Here is a 21,411-nt window from a genome sequence, read left to right on the forward strand (position 1 = left end):
TGAAAGCTGTGTTAAACCAGTGCCTGTTTCCAAATGCCGATTGCCTGTTATTTTATGGGGAGATAAGTATGTTCCAGGGTTAATCAGATTTTGGCCATTACCAGCACCAAGTGTATTTCTTTTCTAATTTTGTAATAGAAAAGAAAAAAATGCTCTCTCTATTCTTTTTAGCCTGATTTGCACCATATGGTCTACTAAGTGCAGGCAGCAACTACTTTTAAATGCTGCAGTTCTTTCACTGAGGCATTATTACCCTTTGTATGATGGAAGTAATTTTATGTCTTCAGGAGATCCTTCCATTCTGCAAAGCAGAATGGCCTCTCAAGGCTTAGTTTCTAAAAATACCTTACAGCCTTTAAAGAAGATGAAGAATGAATCTTTCAAGGGATGAGCCCGATTATTCTGTTTATTACTTCGTTATTTGCATTTCAGGATCTTGAGGATCCTGCAGTAGTAAGCATTGGAAAACGAGCTGTTGGGGTTTTTTTTTTCCAGAGTCCTCACTTGAAGAATTGCCAAACTGCCTTCACAGAGCTGTCATTCAGCCTGCAAAGCTGAAAACTGATCTGCAGCACTATCACAAGGCAATATGCACTTGAAGACTTTCAGGAATATACTAAACTTCTTCAAGCTTCTTCCCTCAGGCAAAATGTCTTGCTATTACAGAAGAAGGGGACAGTTCGTGGGGCTAATTCATAAATATGTCATTTTGACCTGCTTGTCAAGGATGATCTTTAACAAAGGAAGCAGTTTTCCTTTGGAAGAACACTCCACAACCTTGTCTTGGCACCCAGACTTAGCTTCACGTGTATTGTAAATGAATCAAAGAGGTATTTTGGCCGAGGCTCCTTCACTTCATATTGCACAAAATGAAGCAAAAAATGAAGGAGAAGTTCTGTGTAGAAGGTAAAATACATCACAGTGGCCTCCCAGCCAGCCATTCTCATCCACTGAGCAACATCAAAAATATCAACTCCAATTCTCTAAGCATTCAATAACAAATTATTATGGTGGAGACATCCTTCTGGCAAAAAAGGAGAACTTCCAGTCTGCAGTGTAATGTCTATTATACTTTTGTCTTTGATATCTGATATTTATGAAATGCTACATCCACAAGAGCCCCCTTTTTATGACAGCCCATCTGCAAGAAAACTTTAGATCACATGAAGAACACTGAGTGAGAAGCTGGCACAGAGGACTGCAGACAGAATGCTATCAAACAGTTACTTTGCCTTAACCACTTTTTTTTTTTTTTGAGGGAAAGAGAGAAAGCAAGTGAGGTTTAAAGCTTTAATCTCATACCCAAGCTCGTCAGAGCCCAAATCTATCTGTAATACTCTCCAAATCAGAATGAACTCAGAAAGATGACGTTCAATCTTTAAATCCTTCTCTGCAGACCTATTTTTAATTCTCAGGTTCAGAAAATGGATCCCTGCTGTGGCTCCAGAGCTTTCTAACATGTATCCTACCTATTATGTTTGACACAACCACATGGTAGAATTCAGTTGCATTCAGAACTAAGGGTCTTCCTTGCACAATTTCCTGTGTAGGGTTTCAAAACCAACTCAGTGTGACAGAAATACCATTGTCACTAGTGGAAAATCAATTGTCTCCTCTCCTGGTCACTGTTATTTTCTTTCACTTACACCAGTAACTCTTAATTATAATATTCTAGAAACTTCTGAACAAATCTTATCTTCTTATTTTGTTTTTTTTGCCATAGAGTGATAGAATAAATAAATGCTTCATAAATAATGTCAAATAAAACATTTTTCGTATCTTGAAACATTTTCTCAAACATATTTCTTCATTCCCTTTCTAAATTAATTCTGAAACTATATAAGATATTCAAGTCTTTGAAACAATAATTATTGACAACCATAATTAACCATCTTTCCCAAACCTCCTGTGATGTACCAGGCCATTTCTGTTTTGTTTTTTTTAATCAATCCATTTAAGATGGATTAGAACTGACATGTCTGCTCAACCATAGACAAATGTGATCAAAATATACCATCCTTTTGATGATCTGAACCAGGAATCCTACAATAACCCATAGTTGTTTCTTATCTTTCCAACTGACGCAGTTTATTACAGTAACTCTCATGAACTATCATCATTTTTACCAATGGGAACAGCTTCCTGTTAATGACCTGAGGATATACATGGATATCTCCAAATGGAACTGCTGGCTACATTCACTCCCTAGAGCAACAACATCTTAATGAAGACACTTTGATACATGTTAATGCAAATCCAGCAGAGAAACATGTTGTAAATATTCCAGTATGAAAAAAAAAAGAGCATTAAAGTAACAAAATTCTGCTAGTTTTACATGATTCTGGTAATCTTCATATTCCTCACTTTAGCATTAATTTTCTGCTTCAAGTTTTTCGGGGAGAAATGTACTCTGGAATAACTTTGTATTCTAATTCTAGTTTGATTAAGATGCATATTGAACCGACACTGAACCTGCACTATGCTCCGCTTCTATGAATGATTTATCCTGCCAGTCCCCATCCAAATTAGAACCAAATGATCCATCTTCCTGGCTAATGAACAGATACCACATCTCAAAGGACAGAAAGATGCACACACTCACTCACAGTCTACTTCCAAAACGGCACGGACAGACTTGGCAAGGTCTCTGGCTTCTGCGGCGAGAGCCGCGGTGGCGGCAGGTCCGACCCTTCCCAGCCGGGAGAGAAGTGCTTTGGTGGACAGTGTTGCTCTCCCGTCACTAAGAGAACAGACAACAGTCAGTGTTTCTCTGTAAGGTGATAAAGCAAACTGCTGCTTTTAATACAGTCAACCTGTGTTTCTAGATTGGTTTTGGTCTCACTGCATGGGCAAAAGCCAGGGATGCTGCCAAAGCAATGAGTTTGCCTCAGCGGCGGTTCTGTCTGCACAACAAAGGTATCTGGAAAGCTCAATTCAAGCCACATTCGTGACTCAAAGTGCAGCATCAAGAACTCAGTGGGTGTCAGGGAAGGAACTTACTTCAATGGAATTATTGTATTAGCATTTAAGAAGGGACACTGCTCCACAGGACCCAATTATTGTCTTTGGGGCTGTTACTGAGTCAGTTTGTCACCTCGGCATTGTGTTTGATACTTAATCTATTTACTAAAATAACCTCTATGAGCTTTATAAAACAGACAATATCACTGTTGTGCAGTGCCAATGGAACTGCTTTTGACTGACTATCTGCAATATCATCATTGATCTGAGTCTCTATATTTTTTTTTTGAAATAATGTTCCAGCTCACTTCACTTAAATACATTTGATTTCCTTGAGAGCTTTACTGAAAAAGATCACAGGATAGAGACCAAACAACTTTACTGTTACAAAAATATTAATGGAACACTATCTGGGATATATAAGTACTGTCATATCAATATTCTGAAGGACAAAAGGCTGCTGAAATCTTTTTGAATATTCCTAGGCAATATCCCCAGGATCTTCAACAAGATCAACTTCTTTTACAAGAAAAGTAATAAAATGTAAATGGATATGCATTTTATCAATTTATTTATATGCTACTGAATTCATCATGATGCAAAAATCACTTAGGCAATTCTAAAAAAAAAATAAATTTAAAAAATTATAACCCACTGTTAAGGTTCGTTGCATTTTAACTAATCCTGAGTACATTATAATTACTTCATGGAAACATCCAGACAACCATAGCTATGTAATTACTAACTGTTTTAATTTAATTCAGAGGTTTTTAATGAAGCTGTATCCTGAAAGCCTAATTTATAATTCATGCCATTCCCTCTCCTCCAATAAAATGACACTCAGAACTATACAGCAAAAATGTAAGGAAAAAAAATAGCTACAAGACAGTTTTTGTAGACTTGGGAACAATAGTAGGGTTTTCAATATTAATATTGCCATTTCATTACCTTAAAACTGTTGAGGAAGTAGAGTTATCTGAAAGTATTTCATGCACAACCTGTTGGCCACAGTCAAGAAATTAACAGTTTAGAGATGGACACAGTCAAAAAGTAATACCTTAAAATTTCATGTTCTATTTGGGTGTGGGGGATTTGATTTGCAATTAAAGAGTCTAGTTTTTGCCAGCTAGAAGTGTGAAAGTAAACACCAAAACATTATGGTTACTTCATTTAAAGGGGTTATAACAACATCACTTTTATTATTGTTTCATAACATTCCTAATATTATCAAATACCAGTTCTTCTGCCTTTTGCTTCTGAGGTTTTCAAAGAAATTGATACAGTTTGTGAAAAAAACAAGTGAACAAACTTACATGATCATTTCCATTTGTTTAATACAGCAAAACATAAAGTAAATTCCTGGATGGATCTGTACACTTATACACCATCTATATTTCTAGCAATGAAAGGATCCCTGCAAACTAGTGTAGAGTCAGTTTACTGTGCTTATTCTTCCAAAACAAGGACACAAAAAAACTTTTCCAAATAAATTATTGCCAGAAATGAAAGGCAAAGTTACCTCTACAAATTGTAGCAATTTTTCAGTAGCCACCTCAAAGGTCTTCCTTGCTGATTCTGATTTCCTCAGCTGGCAGTCAAGCACTGTAACTCTCTTTCTTAAGTCTTGAATGTTATCCTGGGAAAGGTATTTTAAAGCTTTTATTCTAGTAATTTTTTCCCCTGGCTCACACAGATACATGGTGTGAACTGAAAGGGATGCTCAAAATGTTTAACACATTGTTTCCTACATTTCTGAACAACATGTCACTGCTCCTGAGGCAGGAATGCCTAACCTGCTGGCAAAACAGCTCTGGAGGGCAACAGATTTTGGCAAATGATATAAAGGTAATTTAAAATTGGAGGATAATAACACTGACGGGGCTGAAAATTAAGGGAGTTTTAACTGATTTGTGAATGGATCAAAAATCCAATCTGATGGTGACAGCATCTGTCAGCAGGGTGGCATAACCAGCCAGTATGTGAACAAACTCAGTCCTCCAGTTTGCATCAACACACCCTTTGGCCAGCACAGTAATTATGGCCCAGCCTGGAGAAAATCACCCCCTGCATGCACTTGTGTAACCTATTGATCAGTGTTATGTATCCCTCCCTACTTCAGCTGGGGACAATGTGAGCCCTGTCAGATCAAGTCCTGGAGGCTCCAGGTTTCAGGTAAGAGCCCCTGTTTGTGTGAGAGGACCATGAGGAAAACCTTCACATGCACATGGGCATGTTTGTTTAGCTGAGCTGGCTGCTGAACAGGGCATCTAGAAAGATCCAAAATTAAGAAGATATCACTATAATTAAAAACAAACTTTTACATGGCACTGCAGGTGATCATTCTGAAAGCCCACTACCTACTCCAAAACTCTCACAAGAAATCACTGTAACCCAATTATTGCCTTTACTCGAAGCAAGTAAGTACAGACATTTGTTTGTATACATTGTACAAAGCAGCAGAATCATCATCACCCTGAATATCAGAGAATCTGTTGATTCAAACACCTTTCTTTGGTAATCTCATTGTCCACTCTTGGAGAAGGAGCTGGTGAGGGACCTCACTCTTTCAGACCAAAAAGAATATCCTATAGAGCTGGTACCTACTTGATACTGAAATGTAGAGACTTAAATCTCAACACAGGTATTTGAATACTCAATCAGAATTTCAGGAATTCAAACTAGTATCTCCAGAACAAATCTCTAGGAAAGCAACTCACACCCTCTGAATTTCTTAAAATTTTACTATTTATACCAGTCCTAGAAAATAAACATTGCTTCAAAATCACCTGACATAAAAGATGGGGCATCTCACCCAGATGTTCAGAAATAAGAACTTCCAGGGTATGAACTCACAATTGAATGAGAGGAATTCCTTTCCAGGAGCCACAGGGACTTGCTGTGTTGTTCTCTGCAAGCTTGTTTACCACACAGCTTGGGTTTACCTTTTAATGCCTTGTAATATTGAATTAATTCTAATGATGAAATAAGGCAACATTTCAGTAGGATTTCTTCATCAAGTCATATGCACATCCATTTCTCATGAGAAAAGGAAGGTAACCACACAAATGCCAACCTACTTGCACTTCTACTGTGAGCAGGAAATGGATCTGCAGTTATTGGGAAAAATTTAAAAGTGCCTCAAACATTTTCTTCATTGGCATATTCTGAAATGCCTCACTGGAGATGAAGTGGGTTTAAAATATAAGGCTCAACTAAAAAGAATTTTTTTTTTTTGGCAGGATTAGTAGCATTTAAGCGATTATCTTGATTAAATCTAAATTTGCTTAAGAACAGGACTGGACTTTATATTGTTGTTATTTGCCTACCAGAAACATAAACGTGAAGGCCACTTTTACACAAATACAAAGGCACATGTGTAGCCTTTAAAGACAATACATCTACAGCTCAGAAACTTATTCCATGCCTTAATGCTTGAGATGTGCCACTCTGACCTATGACCCACATACCCTCCCAGCTCCTGTTTTTCCAGCCCAAAGGTATCTGGACAAAGGAAGACTCGTACACTCCACATCACCCCCTTCCCCACGCGTCCTTCCAGTCATTGAATAATACAAGACAAACAGTGACCTACTTTAGAAAAGCAGATGAAAAGAAAATGAAAACAAGATACATGACAACAGCGAGGAAACCATGGTAACTCTGACAGGCGACTGCTTTGCTTACTTTATTTTGGCCGGAGTGATCGGCGAGCTGAGCCTTCAGCTCTCCAATTTCAGCTTCCAGCAGGCGAATCACTTCTTCATAGTCCATCTCCATCCCCCGTGCCTGCCTTTGTGCAGCCTCTGCGAGATGGATCCGGCTCCGCAGGGCTCTCGTCTCCTCCACGGCTGCCTTGGCTTCCTGCAGGTTACACAGTTCCAGGGAAAAGTTACAATTCCCTGGAGAAGTTACAACCCTGGCTAACAGGGAAGGACAGATTTAACTCACAGGTGCTGCAGGTGACGTCAGGGCTACCTGCCAGTGTTTACGGTCGGGTGGTTCAAGTGATAATTTTTAAAGTGTAGGATGTGAGGCCACCCCTGGAGTGCTGATGAGGCCACATCTGGAGTGCTGTGTCCAGTTCTGGGCCCCTCAGTTCAGGAAGGACACTGAAGTCCTGGAGCAGGTCCAGAGGAGGGCAACGAGGCTGGTGAAGGGACTCAAGAACAACTCCAATGAGGAGAGGCTGAGGGAGCTGGGGCTGTTCAGCCTGGAGAAGAGGAGGCTCAGGGGAGACCTCCTCACTCTCTACAACTCCCTGACAGGAGGGGGGAGCCAGGTGGGGGTTGGTCTCTTTTCCCAAGCAATGATCAGCAAGACAAGAGGGCTCGGTCTTGAGCTGTGCCAGGGGAGGGTTAGGTTGGATATTAGAATTTCTTTCCAGAGAGGGTAATCAGACATTGGAATGGGCTGCCCAGGGAAGTGGTGGATTCTCCATCCCTGGAGGTTTTTAAGATGAAACTGGATGTGGCATCAGTGCCATGGGCTGGGAACCACAGCAGGGTTGGATCAAGGGTTGGACTTGATGATCTCGGAGGTCCCTTCTAACCCAGCTGATTCTATGATTCTATGAGCGAGTAAAACCCACATATTTACAGAGGCAGAATGTGCCTGATAAATTAAATAATAAAATCTATAATTGGTGTAAATTGAAAGGAATGAAAGGTTTTATAGAAATGCACCAGATGCTGTTAATCTGCCCCCTCACTTCCATCCTAAAAAAGTGTTTTACTGAGATATTACTTCCTTTTATTATTATTGCCTGAATTCACACTCCAGTGAGTATCCTCCAAGGCATATCACCAAGGCATATCCTTGGTTTTCCACTCCAGTCAGAGCTCACACATCATGGAGATGGACTCTTAATGCAAGTATTCTCAAAATCATTGCTTTTTTTAAATTTATTTTTCTGCCTAGTTCCTGCTCCTATATCTTTATCCTCTATTATCACAGAAGAGTGTTAGATAAAATGTACATATAAATAATGTATGGAAAACAGAAAAGCAGGAACTGTTAGTTTTTAATTCAGCAAACGTAATCCCTAAATGCTGCAAAATGTCACTTCGAGAAAGATACTTCACAGTTCATTTGACTACTGAATATTAATTCAAGTTAATTTTGATTTGTAAATTTAGAAAGTCAGACTAAAGGTCTGGACAACAGATGAGTTTACACATTAGGAATAAAACAAACAAACTGCTCATAAAAAAATGTAGACATACAGGCTCACTGGCACCAAACCCAACAAACCTTCTTTCCCCTCAACTTTGAATTAATCAGTGGGAAAAGTAACTTTATAGCAATTTTCTGAAGAATTAAAGTTACAAGCTTTAAACACACAAATGCATAGAGGTTTTTTTGTACAAATTCCTCAGTTAAGGACACTTAGGTGAATATCTTATTCCTAGTCTACCTATTATTAATATAACTATATCCTGGTTGTGAATGGAACTAGAGGGAAAACAGGTGGGGGAAGAGGAGAAACACACTATGAATCTATAACAAGTAGGAAATAACCTTCTAGAAAGTAGGCTTGAAACCACTGTTTCTGAAAAACCTAAATGACCAAATCTCCTATTTTTGTGGAAGAAATGGCATATAATATTTAAGAGGTGCCATAATAGAAATGTCTGGAGAGGTCAGCTAAGATTACAAATGCAGATTTAATTCCTTCCTAACGCAGAAGGTTTTGCCCTGTGCAATCAATATCCTTCAAGTCATGTTTTCCTGTACTTTGTCATAATGTTTCTTCTGTAAAATGATCTACTAATCTCAGCTTCAGATGACTTTTGACTTGTACTCTGTTAGCCTGAATAAGCAATACAGTTCAGGCCATAGGTCAGCTAATCTCAGTGATATATATACAGGACACCATCTTCCTCAGATTTGCAGTGGGTCTGCAATAAAATACCACTGTGCACCTCAGCCCCTTAGAAAATACAGCAGTAGAAGAAGTGACCACATGTGCAGAACAGCAGCATCATCAGTGAATACAGGTGATATTTGTGTTTTATATATTTTATAGGTTTCTGTTACAGAGCACAAGCAATAATCGATCCATTTAAATGACCTTTAATTTCACAGCAGGTAGAATGATTTTATTTTTTTTTCTCTTGAAAGCCTAAAGCATGAGATGAGCCTTTTCTACACTTATTCACCTCCACCTGGAGACACAGACTATTCCAAAGCTTATTGCTCCATGTCTGCCTGTTATTTGGTGACTTGGTTTCATGGTTGTCTGTTTGCAGCACCACGAGCAGTGCAAGGGTCATCACTGAAAGCACACTAGAACAATCCACCCCTCTCTCGAGCTGCTCAAAGCAGTTCTTTTTCCTAGAAACAATTCAGAGAACACAGGGACTTCTTAGAAGTTGTGAATTTATACAAGCAGAGGTCAAAATTACTGCCTCTGGAGAGGGCACTTTTTTGCCACTCTGAGAAACAATATGACTCAACAGCAAGGAGAGCTGGGCCCTGCTGATCCAGAGCATGAGTTGTGAGCCTTCAGCAACAAAGGTATCCTTCAGAAACAGGCTGGAGGTGGGAAAAAGACTCTTGGAGACAAAAGGGAAAAGGTGCTCCGATGTTAAGTTTGACTAATATAAATGAACACAGAAGCCTTGACAAAGGGTGGCATCTTAAAAACCCCCACACAGGAATTATTTAAATAAACTGACATCAGAAAAGTGAGGGGAAAATTGTTATAATGAAAAGGGAGGTTTTCGTTTTGAAATAAGACCTCCTTGAGATAAAGGTTTCATCTCATATAATCCAGAACTGCCTTTACTCCTCCATTGTTTTTTTCAGAAACCCAGTTGTTGAATATTAATTTCTCTGTAATAGCAGACTGAGCATGACCAGATTTCAACAGTGAAAGACCTAAAGGAATAATTAACAAACAATGGCTTCTTACATTACAATGAAACAATTACACACACTACAACCGAGTTAGTAAAATTTTCTGACAAACCAGAGCTGTTTTCTGGAGCAGGGAGGCACAAAGGGAAAGGAAACCACCAGCTTTCCCTGTTCTCCAGTTACTGGAGCTGGCACTGGGGGTTCTGTGCAGGCAAGGGGCCCCCGCCAGTGAAGAACAGATGGGTAACACCACAATTCTGCAACGTTTGCTCCTGTCCCACTCAACTGTGTATGAAAGAAGTGTCCAAGGCCAGGCTGGATGGGGCTCTGAGCAACCTGGGCTCGTGGAAGGTGTCCCTGCCCATGGCAGGGGGTGGAACAAGATGGTCTTTAAGGTCCCTTCTTCCAAGCCAAACCATTCTGTGATTCTAAGACACAACAGGAAAAGGATCTGCAGCTGCTAATATTGCATTTATATAAATGCCTGTTGGGACCATTTTTCCTACAACTAATAAGAAACTGAAAGCTGGAGAAGAGAAACCCAATTCTTACAAAATTTCAAGGTACAGGTTTCTTCCTATGCCAGGTTCTATTTCTGCCTTGGATAAATCTGAGTGTCTGAAGCAGGTTTTATCCAAGTAATACTCCAGCCACCACAAACACTGGAACTAAAATATTCTCTTAAACTATGTGAAAATTCTAGTTACAATTCAATTATGTTTAGTCATTAATTTTACAAACACCGTATGCTGAAGAGTTAATGAAATGAAAATAAACCAAATACTTCTTTCAGGCAGGGTGAAATAAATTACATACTGCTTCCAAAATAGCAGCCATTCACAGGCTAGAAAAAATTAATAGAACAGCAAATCTCAGCCCTGTGAACTACGAGTCCAGCAGTCTGGGATACCACAAACAGCATCTTTGCAACCTTTCACATTTACTGTGTTTAGCTGAGGTGCTTCAGCTGACAATAACTATGGAAAAAGCTGCAGTACAGAAGAGATCATTCAGGTTGGTATGACCCAGGACTTTGAGGCAGCACAGGATACAGTCAAACTCCTCCAGGAGGACAGAAGACACTACAGAGTCCACATTCATGCTGTTGACAAGACTTCAGGGACTCAAAAATACCTTTCTGTGTTTTGTGCCAATTTCATCCCAATTTCAAATTAAAAATAGATCAGTTAATGTATTTTAGCTGTCATACATTAGTATTAGAAAATAATTACTACCTCATTTCAAATTTAGCAATACTTCTAATCCTAAGAGCTCATCCCTCCTGTTAGCTACTGATTCAAGCACTGTTTAATGAATTGCTACTAACAAAGCATGTTCATTAACCAGAATATTTGTACCCCTGTCTTAATTAAGCTGTAATCTCTGCAATTCACAATTAGTAGACAACAGAAATACCACAAAAGATACTCCCATATATGACTGGTAGCCTATAAAACCTTGGTTTTTTCAGAGGAGCAGTGATTTTAAAAAAATGTTTAAATTCCACTGAATTCAGAAGGCCTCAAGCACATACTTAAATTGGGGGTTTGTTTACTTTTGTTGTTTGTTACTTTTAATCAGGCCATTAGGGCCCAATAATGTACTCATTAACTCATTTCACTAACTTCAGCTCAAGCTGGAAGGCATCACAAGTTAAATGGAAATTTGTACCCTAAGTAGCCTATTTTTTAAAACCTTTGTATCACTATGAATTGCATTGTTAACATTGGTTCCAAATGACAGAAATATGTATAATAATATAGATATAAAACACTTGAAAATGCACCAAGTATAAACAGAACTAAAATTTCCATTTAAAGCCCACTTGTAGTGCTGTAATTACATATAATTTCTTATTTCTGTCTCATTTCACTATGTGGAACCTTTTCAAGGCTCACTAGAAGATCAGTGTTTAGCCCCGGGACGTTTGCACGGCAAAGCTGAACTTCCCCACCACAGGACAGCACCTGAGAAAAATAAAAGTGTGAGGACCTCGAGTGGTGGCAAACGGGCATTACCGGTGCTTAAAACACCCTCTCAGACCAGCCTGGTCCAAGTCTGCCTTCCCAGTAAGAGCAGGTTTGCACTGGGCTTTGTATTTTCTAGTAGCTTTGGTCTACACTAATAGGCTGAACATCTGCTCTGGTCTGAACCCCTATTAGTGAATGGAAACGTGAAATGCATTGTTGGAACACACCTGCAGTTAAATTTTATCCAGAAGATAATCCAGTTTATTTCCCTGCCATCCCACAGTGCAGCAGCACAACATCAATTGAACAAGCTTTCAGGCAGTTCCCTTACATTCAAGGAGCAAAAGGTAATAATGAAGGTGCTCAACAAATCCCCACACATAAGCAAAAATATAAAATATAGCAGTACCTAGGAAGACTTTTTAAACTGTATCTTACATTTTCACAAATGACATCTGATGGAGCAGATATTCCCTATAGGTTTCTCATGGCTATTTGTAACAGTACAAGAGAGAAGAAGGGCAGGCAGCTCATTAGAAGAGATGAGCTGACAGGATGTTCAGGGGAAGAAGGGAACAGGAAAGTTACTCGGGTTTGAATCCAGGCTATAAGTGACATGAGACTTACATGCAGTTGGAAATTTCCTTTAAGAGACACAAGAAGGCTGAATTTTGTAAGAAACTGTGATTTCTTCTCTCATAATTACAGATACATTTGGAGACAGAAACAAGACACTCCTCACAAAATCCTTACCATCACTTTTTTTTCCTGGTAAACGTCAGGTTGCATTGTCAAGTGTGTCTATTTTTTCATGCTTAAGACTGGCTGCCATACAAAATAGTTAATGTCAGGACTGTAAATTAGGGACACTGTTGCCTAAGAACAGCAAAATCACTTAACACCAGAAAGGTACTACATCATTATCCATCCTCACTGATCCAGGTTGTCTTAGGGTTCCCAGCTCAATTCAAGAGCAGAGAAGTATTACTGCTCTAAAAACTGAAGGATTAATACTCTCCACTTCTAATCAAAAGGTTTGTAGTGACAAAAGAACCACTTTGTGTTGAAATCCGTGTGAAAGTATAGTCTATATGAGCATCAAGACACAAAGAAGTGTTCCCTTCTCCCTTCCACAAAAAAACAGTTGAAAAATTTTGAAAATAATAATTATAATTTTAAGAAACTTCAACATACTTGCTTGACTGCTTGTAGTTGCTCTGTTAACTGCTTCTGTGCATTCACAGATTCAGACAATTCTTCCTGTTAAAAAAAAAAAAAGATAGAAGAAAGAATTAATAATTCAGACTAGAAGAGCTTTTAGTCCTAAAACTCAATTAGTTCCTTCAAAACTACAGGTAGCAATTCTTAACTTCTATCCATGTATTTTCTGCCTTCTGTACAACTGCTATGTCTGTTAACAATGCTGTATAATCAGAAACACACATATTAAAAAAGTTCTGGTGGCAATAATAAATAATGAACAGCTTTTGTAAAACCTTTGACAACCCCAAATTCCCATCTCTCCAAGGCAGCTTTTCAGTGAGTTCAGTGAGACTGGTTAGGTTACTTGAGCATTTGAGGATTATTCACTGAACATTTCTGGGATATGTGGAAAAAAGTATAAAAAATGAGACAATTACAGGTTAATCATTGTCAGTTTTCAACATCAGCAATTTAGGGACTCGTGATAAGTATTCACTGCTTCAACACTCAATGGAAATTGGGTTCTTTCATTTCAGTACGAAGCTTTCAGAAGAAGAAGCCTCGTGCACAGAACAAAGCACAGACCTTTGGCCATATCAACCCAATGTTTTCGTAATTTAGAGCAAGAAAGAATTTTTTTTGGACCAGGAGGGAGTTTGTATAATTGTCTATATCCTCAGATCAATTTTCCTGTCCAAGAACAAAAACTACATGTGCTGAATACAGAAATTTTTATCTTTTGGTATGGTAAAAAAGCAATTCAGGAGCATGGGGGTGTGGCTGTAACCCAGGGTATTAAGAAACAATAAATATATTTGTTGCTTTAGGTTTTAGGAATTTTGCAAAGTCTCTGAAAATATGTATTACTTTGGAACATGATTAATTTGTCCCCCAGTTCTGATTTCTTTCAGAAGTATCACTACACACTCAGACTCTGCAGCCACTAAGATCACACATTTCTAAATAAAATTGCCTGGCAAATCAGTCACTTCTCCAAATTCACTTTTGCAAAATTTCTGCTTAGTTTCATTTCTCTGTGGATCAGATTAAAAAAATGTGTTAGGATTCAGTATAACAAATAAAATTTGCTGTCTCCAGAAATATATTATAAGCAATCTTCAAATGTATTAAGACTGTTTGCCTTGCCTTTGTACTTAATCCTGAAAAATTCCACATAAAATTCAAAATAAGAACAGTATATTACTACATACACTCAAAAAAATTATTAGTCTCTTGAATAATTTAGAGCAAATAAAAATGGTTACCTTTAATTTACTAATTTCTTCTAAAGCTTCATTCCTTTCTTTCTTAAGTCTTTCCACGTCATCCTCCAAAGAATTACAGGTTACAAACTATTTAAATACATAAGGTTAGAATGTATTGCTAACTGTGTCTTCCATAATCTTTAACATCTTATAATAAGAGGTCTTGTTAATAAAATTACTGGAAAATCTTAACTTTAAAACAATTTAAAGTTCTGAAAATGCTAAAAATGTTTAAGAAAATTTTGACCAACTTATCTTCCCAAGGAATAATTATTTTTCCTGTTAAAGTGGATTAATAAAAGTACTTTTTAAAGTATCAGGAAAACATCATTAATAGCCCCTGCGTTTTGCATTATTTTAAATATGTCCTTTTATTTTAGTATTCATAGGCTAAAAATGATCTTTTTTAAAGTCAGCTCTAAATAAAATGATTTTCACAGTAGCAGTAGCTCAAATCACTTGGCCCAGTAACTGTTTATCATTCACACAGGTTGTAGCATTTCCATTAAGAAACCTCAGAAAATCTCTGTTGTCCAGACTTATAACAAACCACAACATAATTATATTAACTGCTCTCTGCAAATCAGGCTGCTTAATAAAGCTTCACAGAAACTGGGTTACCTTAAAGAACCCTGGGATATGGAGCTGTTTTAAACATCTGCCCAAAATTTGCAATAATTTCACATATAATACACTCTCCAATAATCTCCTCCCAACAATTAAAATACTGTTCAAGCACATACTTTTACCTGTGGATCCTGTAAGCTGGAAACTTCACTGACCCCAAACGTGACAGATTTGTGGCCATCATCTGCTGTATTTGAGAACAGATTCCTTGAAACTTCAATGAAATCTAAAAAACAGTTCACATTTTGTTGCTGTAGCCCGTAAATTCACTTCAGTAGCAGTGTCACCAAATGCAACACAACTCCAAATATCACAATCAACAGCCAGTCTTTTATAAATGCAGCTTAAGCTTTCTAAAGGAAAATACGAAAATCAGACACATCCCTCTGAAGAGAAACTTTTGGTAAAGCTGGTAAAGAATAAAAATGTCCAAAAACACGTCTTGGGAAGAAATATCCTCAAAATTAAGTCGTGAAGGACAAAAGAAAACGAAGGTGGTGTGAAAGTTCAGCTTCCAAGTACCTGGTTAGAGATGCTCTACATTTGGCAGGTCTCTGTGACAAATGAAAAGAAATCTGCACACCAGGTCTACACCTGCCCTTCCCAATAATTAATTATGTTTGAGGAGACACATTATCTCTGCAGGAAAAGGGAAAAAATTTCATGCTGGCTCAGAGCTCGTGGTTTCCTCTGCAGGTCCTTTAAACCCCTGACAGGGACCCGGGAAAACTCATGTTGGCCAAACTGAAAGTTGTAAATACAAACACTGCATCACTCATGATAAACGTGGCTTGGATGATCATTTATTATGAATGTATTATAAAAAAAAAATCTGCCACGATATGACAGAAAAGTGGAAATAGAAAGGTCAGTTAGTTTACTCCACATAAAATCTGATGGAAGATCTGGTATCTTTCTTGATGAGATACTTGAAAATCCAGTGTCTTTTTGGATGGCTAAGTATAAAATATTACTTTTCACACACTAGTTTTTGATGCTGTTCTTCATAAACTTTAGGAAAAGTGAAATTTCCATCCGTTTTAGCATCAGAACTTTCGTGTCTCACAGCTTTTGAAAAATATTTTTAAATTGTCAGTGTCACCAACCAAAATTGTCATAACCAACAGAAGCAACTCGTTCCCACTAGAATTAGGTTTACCCAGAAGAATTGTGATGGTCTCCATGCAAATCTCTTTTCACAAACTGAAGTTAAAAAATCCATCAGTTTAGTCCCTTCGAGAAGTCTCTTTAACCATCAATACTTTCCCAAGTAATTTTTGGAACAATTACAACTCCCCATCGTCAAGGTAAAAAATTCAGGCATTTGTGAGCACAAAATAAAACTTTCTCAAGGCTGCTCTTAATTAGATAAATTTGTGATTTGCTTTCCCAATACTTAGTTTTGGAATTTCAAGTGCATTTTTATACAGTAGAATAAGATTCTTGCCTCAAACTAGCATTTTATTTGCAGCAGCAACCCAATAGTGACAGAAAATATACTAAATGGTTATTATCTATCATTTCTGCACTCCTACTTTTCATTCTTTTCCATAGTAATTAACAAATTATTACCTCCAAAAGACACTGTTCCTTTAGAATCTTTCTGAAGTTGCTGCCTGAGGGCTAGCTGCTGTTCATCTGTGAGCTGAATCCCAAGATAATTCAATGCCTGAAAGGAAAAAACTTATTTTGGAGCAAAAAAAGAAAGGACTAGGGATAATGACTGCAGGGACATGGGGGAGTAATTAAAGAGCTATACTTCAAAGAGCCTTTGTATCCTGGTACACTCTCACTGACAACACTTTTATTCCAGAGCCACTCTGTGACTTTTCCTTCTAATTGAGAGATGTACAGATATTATTTAACCTTGAATATGGATGAGTGTAATAAGCAAAACCCTTTGTCCTTAATAACTGCCTTAAAAATCCTGAGGGATGTTCGGATTCCCAGAAGAGTTAATCAGTAATTAGATTAACAAAAACAGTAATTTGCCCAATATATAAAATGAAGTATTGCCCTGCAACATGAAAGAACTACTCGAATGGAAAATTTTGTGTCTAATTTATACCTTAAAAGTTTGTCAGCCTAGGAATACTGTCCAGATGTTTTACCTGCATCAGGAAGGGGGAGGAAGGAAAACTCCAAAGATTTTAAGTATTTACCCTCTCCAGTTTTTCTGTTTTGAGACGAATAGTCGAGTTCCTTCCTCGAGGCTCATAATCATCATTCTGGCTGGGGGCAATAGCTAAGAGGAAAAAAATTAATTAATAATTATCTGGTTGTAACTATTGCTTTGAAAAATTTGTTCTAAAGCTCTGCTTGTCAAGTGGATGCCAGCTAAATACCCACTTGCTAAAAAGACATGTTAACCCTTAGACTGACTTTTATTTTTTGTAAAGGACGTAGTTGTAATAAACAAAAATTACGGGTATCAATCACCTACACTATTTTTTTTTTTTGTACAAAGAAGTGACAAGTAGCAAATTAGCAGAAAGGAACCAGGAATAACTGAGTGATCCATCAAGCATATGGCTTATACTGGTGGTGTTTTCTCTTCTCTCAGAGATACACAGATACCCAGGAAACAGAAGGGGAAACACACTTGTGAATTCCAAGAGAGACCTCCAAGACACACCCTCATCACAACTGACAGCTCCCAAAAACATATGGAGTGATCCAGAAAACACTGTGGAAAGAGAGGGGATGACCTGTTGCCAACTAAGGGCTGTGTGGAGGGAGCTTAGACTGAATTTCCCGGGCTCCTTAGGAACTTTTTTCCAAGAACTCTCCCCCATCAGCCCCTTCCCCAAGTTCCCATGTTTTTAGCCAGTTGCATTGATAACCTGTGGTGCACCTACTGCATTTCCAACACACACAAACCATGAGGCTGAGGAAGGGAGAAGAAGGCAGCAGCACCAAGCAGCCCCTATGCAAGACTTCAGAATAATTGCCTTTTTTTTTTTTTTTTGTGTGTGCATGCTGAGTTTTGATGGAACTTGAGAAACACAGTCACAGCTTTGTCATGTTTCAGACACACCTGTGGATACAACACAACCACCTTTGGCAGCCTTTGCTCACAGACAGCAGGCAGAAGGAGCAGTGAACTGCCTGTTTCTTTGGATTTTAGATCTGTGCACATAGAAAAAATTCATGGTTTGCATTCATTAGTTATAAATCTAATTTAGATCTTAATTCACTGTTTCATTAATGAATTAGAGAAGTACCAAAACCAAACCCAGCTTTTAAAAACCGAAGGATTTTGCAGTTTGAGATTCTCTCTAAAGGAACAGAAGGAAGTGCAGAGAACTCTATTTTTTTTTAAAATTTTTTTAGTTTCACAGCATATCTGTTTCCAAGCTCCAAGTAATTTACATTCTCTCTATATGCCAAAAGCATAAACCAAAACATCTTGAAAATCTCTGACACTAACACCTCTCACATGCTATATTAAATTCTGAAGACAGTGGGCTAAACCTCAGTGGAATTGGCACACTTCCTTTGAGCTCAGAATGAAAAAGCCTCTTGCATGGGTTTGTGCAAAAAACTTCTTAAAACTTTGCTGGTTTTTTCATAAAGCATAAAAAAAAAAATCCTCTAAGAGATACTTTAATTTTTTCAAGGTTATCTTTGAAGGTTATCCTTGATAAAGGGCAGTATGAAAGAAGTGGCAGGTTTGACAAAGGATGTGCTATTAAATAGGAAGAAAATGAAATATAAGAAACAGCACAAACTGGAACTGCAAGTGTTTGTCCTTTCCACTCCACTACCCACTTATTCAAATGTGTTAGGAAACTGTGGCCTTCTTGGTCTCTTTAAACAATAAAGCTCCTGGGTATTGCATTATATTAACCAAGAGTCTCATATTCTGAATATATTAAAAAACAGCCTTTTGTCTTGTTTCTTTCATTTAGTTGAGGCGTTTTTCATGGTCAATATGAAAATCTGTGTGATCATTAATCTCCAGCTATACTGAACACTACAATCTTTCCAGTTCCAAAAGTTCACATTCATTCAGCTCACCCTTCAAGGAAGGGAGACAACCAGTCAGATTTGCATTATAGGAACTGTTTCATTTTAAATTTGAATATCTAATACGGGCTACAATAAATGCAGGTATAATTTAAGTAACACCAGTGGAGAAACATCTAGAATGAATCAAATCCTGTATGTTTTTACTTCCTCTTCTCAGTAAATTAGATACCAAGTTGAGGAGCTCAGGTTATGCTTAATTGCTACTACCTGAAGAAAAAGGATATAGTTCAGGTCTTCACACAGAAATACAGAACAGAGTCAGTTCTGTCACTGTGCCAAAGGGGACTCTCATTATTGGGTCAGACTCCTGCATTTTCACTGTTTCTAAACACAACACATATTTGTTTCCCAAAGGAATTACAATTGTTCAGCTGACCAAATTCCACAAACTCTGGTTTTCCTTAAGTGTTGTTTTCAAAATAGGTGTTTAGAGAGATGATCAAAGTGACTCCTGTCTTCATTCAAATGTCATAAATATAAATATTAACACATATATTCTATTTGTTATGAATTGAAAGGCTGTTAGAGGTCTGCACGTTATTTCTACCCCTCCAATATGCTGCCCTGATTTAAACAAAAAACCCCATGCAAGCAGCACACATCCACAGAATTTCATCAAATCAAGAAAGCACAGTTTCTATGGCAACCTAATCTTGATCTATATGTGAGTCTTCATTATCTGGTTTCTCCTGAGTCTATTATCATTACTGCTGTATAGCAAATGTTGTGATCACTCGTTTTTGTTTGGTTTCAGCTGTTTGTTAAAGACAATGTAAGTTATATTTGACAGAAGCTCCTAAAAATCCATTGATCTCAGTCCTTTATTTAGGACTATAAAAATATTCCTTTTTTTGAAGACTACTGAGTCTCACCATGTAGTGTGTGCTGCAAGACAGTTATCAAAGGAAAAGAAAAAGAGGGTGGCAGGGAATGAAGTCAGCACTTACCCGTGGCAGACACATCAGCAGGACTGTTGTCTGGGGGAGTTATTGGAGATTGCTCTCCCATCTTGACTCCAGTTTCCATCTACAAAAGAAAATCAAAAGTCATGAAATACCACTCCTGAAGCAGATCACAAACTAAACTAGAAATACACATTAATGCAAAAAGAGAGGGACAGGAAGGAAGACCAGGGGGAGAAAAAAGGGCTGGACAGATCAAAGCAACAATGGAAGGCACGGAGGGGGTGCTGGTGGTGGGAAGGGATGGCACTGGAAAAACTCAGATCAGGGCCTCTTCAAAACCCTGGCTTTTGAATATCTCCACAGATTAAGATAACACAGTCTCTCTAGGCAACCTGTTTCAATATTTATATCCCTAACAGGAAAGAAAAATGGGCAAGAATTTTAAGTACAAACATAAGAAGAATTGAGAATCACCTGCTTTGACTTTGTGTTTGACACAGAACGTTTAATTCATTCTTGTTTGAAGGCAATACTTTATTTAGCTTTAAAAGTAAGATAAACTGAAAAAGTCCCTTTAAAAATTAAAATAACAGTTTTAAAATCTTCTTTCTTATGGTCAACATTGTTCCTTTTACAAACTTACTTCTTTAAGGTGGGCTGTATGAATTAAAACAACAATTGTTGATGAGCTCAAAGCCCACATTCTTCTAGGACTTTTTTAAAGCAAAAATCTCATCACCACAGAGCAAGTGTAACTTCTGAGATTGCACTGTTCACATATATGTAGTAAACAGAGAGTATTTTATCTCTGAAATAAATAACTATAGATATCACATTCCAAAATTTTACTACCTAGAGAAACACTAAGGAGAACTTTGTATCTAAGAACACAGTTAATGCTTATTTTATTTGATTTGTTGTCTTACCCCAAGTCAACTAACAGTCTTATTCCTCTCATCAGTGTGGTTTAACCTCTTGTTACACAACATGGTTTTTGCAAATCTTTTGATATTCCAAAGACATAACACTGTGCAGGAAAATAGCCATTTTCTTACTAAAATGGAAACTCAATTAAAATTAGGAGAAAACAACCATTTGCTCACTTCATTCAAAGTGGAGTAATAAGTGTACTCACAGCATCTGGAGTGAATGTTGAAACCAGCTTCCCATCAGGGGATGGCAGAGCCTGTTGCTCTCCATATGCTACAGAAGATGTTAAGAGGCTGAAAGGGCGTTGCAGATTCTCTGGATAACTGGGAATATTTTTTTGCCTAATAAAAGCTATCTCCCAGAAGTTTTCCAACCTAAAAGTAAAGAAGTTTCAACATATTATATGCTATATTGTTTGTAAGATTAGATGTTACTTCTGCAAAAAATTACACGTTTCCAAATGCTGTGTGATTTTATTAAATTTTTTTTCTAAAAGGGTGTTCTATTCCCCATCACTGAAAAGGCTGTGGGTTGGGTTCTCCTTTGATTTTTTATTTTTGGAAGCACTCAATTATCATGATTTTTCAGGTCTAAAAGGTGCACCTGAGTCTTTTCTATGAAATAATGTTGCAATTGAATATTAAAAAAATTAAAATGCCT

At 37.6% G+C, this 21,411-nt stretch overlaps 1 protein-coding gene across 4 annotated transcripts in view; it reads right to left on the reverse strand.

Moving 5' to 3' along the window:
- Window positions 1-21,411, reverse strand: part of STXBP4 (syntaxin binding protein 4) — a 67,602-nt gene that overhangs the window by 29,278 nt on the left and 16,913 nt on the right. For 2 of the 4 annotated variants that reach the window (XM_027654526.1, XM_027654525.1), the window contains 11 exons: window positions 20,957-21,125; window positions 19,864-19,942; window positions 17,047-17,129; window positions 16,457-16,553; window positions 15,007-15,110; window positions 14,258-14,344; window positions 12,984-13,049; window positions 6,646-6,822; window positions 4,481-4,597; window positions 3,910-3,959; window positions 2,607-2,740 (listed from right to left, as the gene is read on the reverse strand). In XM_027654526.1, coding sequence (XP_027510327.1) covers window positions 2,607-2,740; window positions 3,910-3,959; window positions 4,481-4,597; window positions 6,646-6,822; window positions 12,984-13,049; window positions 14,258-14,344; window positions 15,007-15,110; window positions 16,457-16,553; window positions 17,047-17,129; window positions 19,864-19,942; window positions 20,957-21,125 — 1,163 coding nt within the window. Of the gene's footprint in view, window positions 1-2,602; window positions 2,741-3,909; window positions 3,960-4,480; window positions 4,598-6,645; window positions 6,823-12,983; window positions 13,050-14,257; window positions 14,345-15,006; window positions 15,111-16,456; window positions 16,554-17,046; window positions 17,130-19,863; window positions 19,943-20,956; window positions 21,126-21,411 lie in introns of all 4 variants that reach the window. The other 2 variants (XM_027654527.1, XM_027654529.1) reach the window with 2 other exon arrangements.

This window comes from Corapipo altera, unplaced genomic scaffold, assembly GCF_003945725.1.
Source record: "Corapipo altera isolate COAL_440 unplaced genomic scaffold, ASM394572v1 343, whole genome shotgun sequence".
NCBI classification, from domain to species: Eukaryota; Metazoa; Chordata; class Aves; order Passeriformes; family Pipridae; genus Corapipo; species Corapipo altera.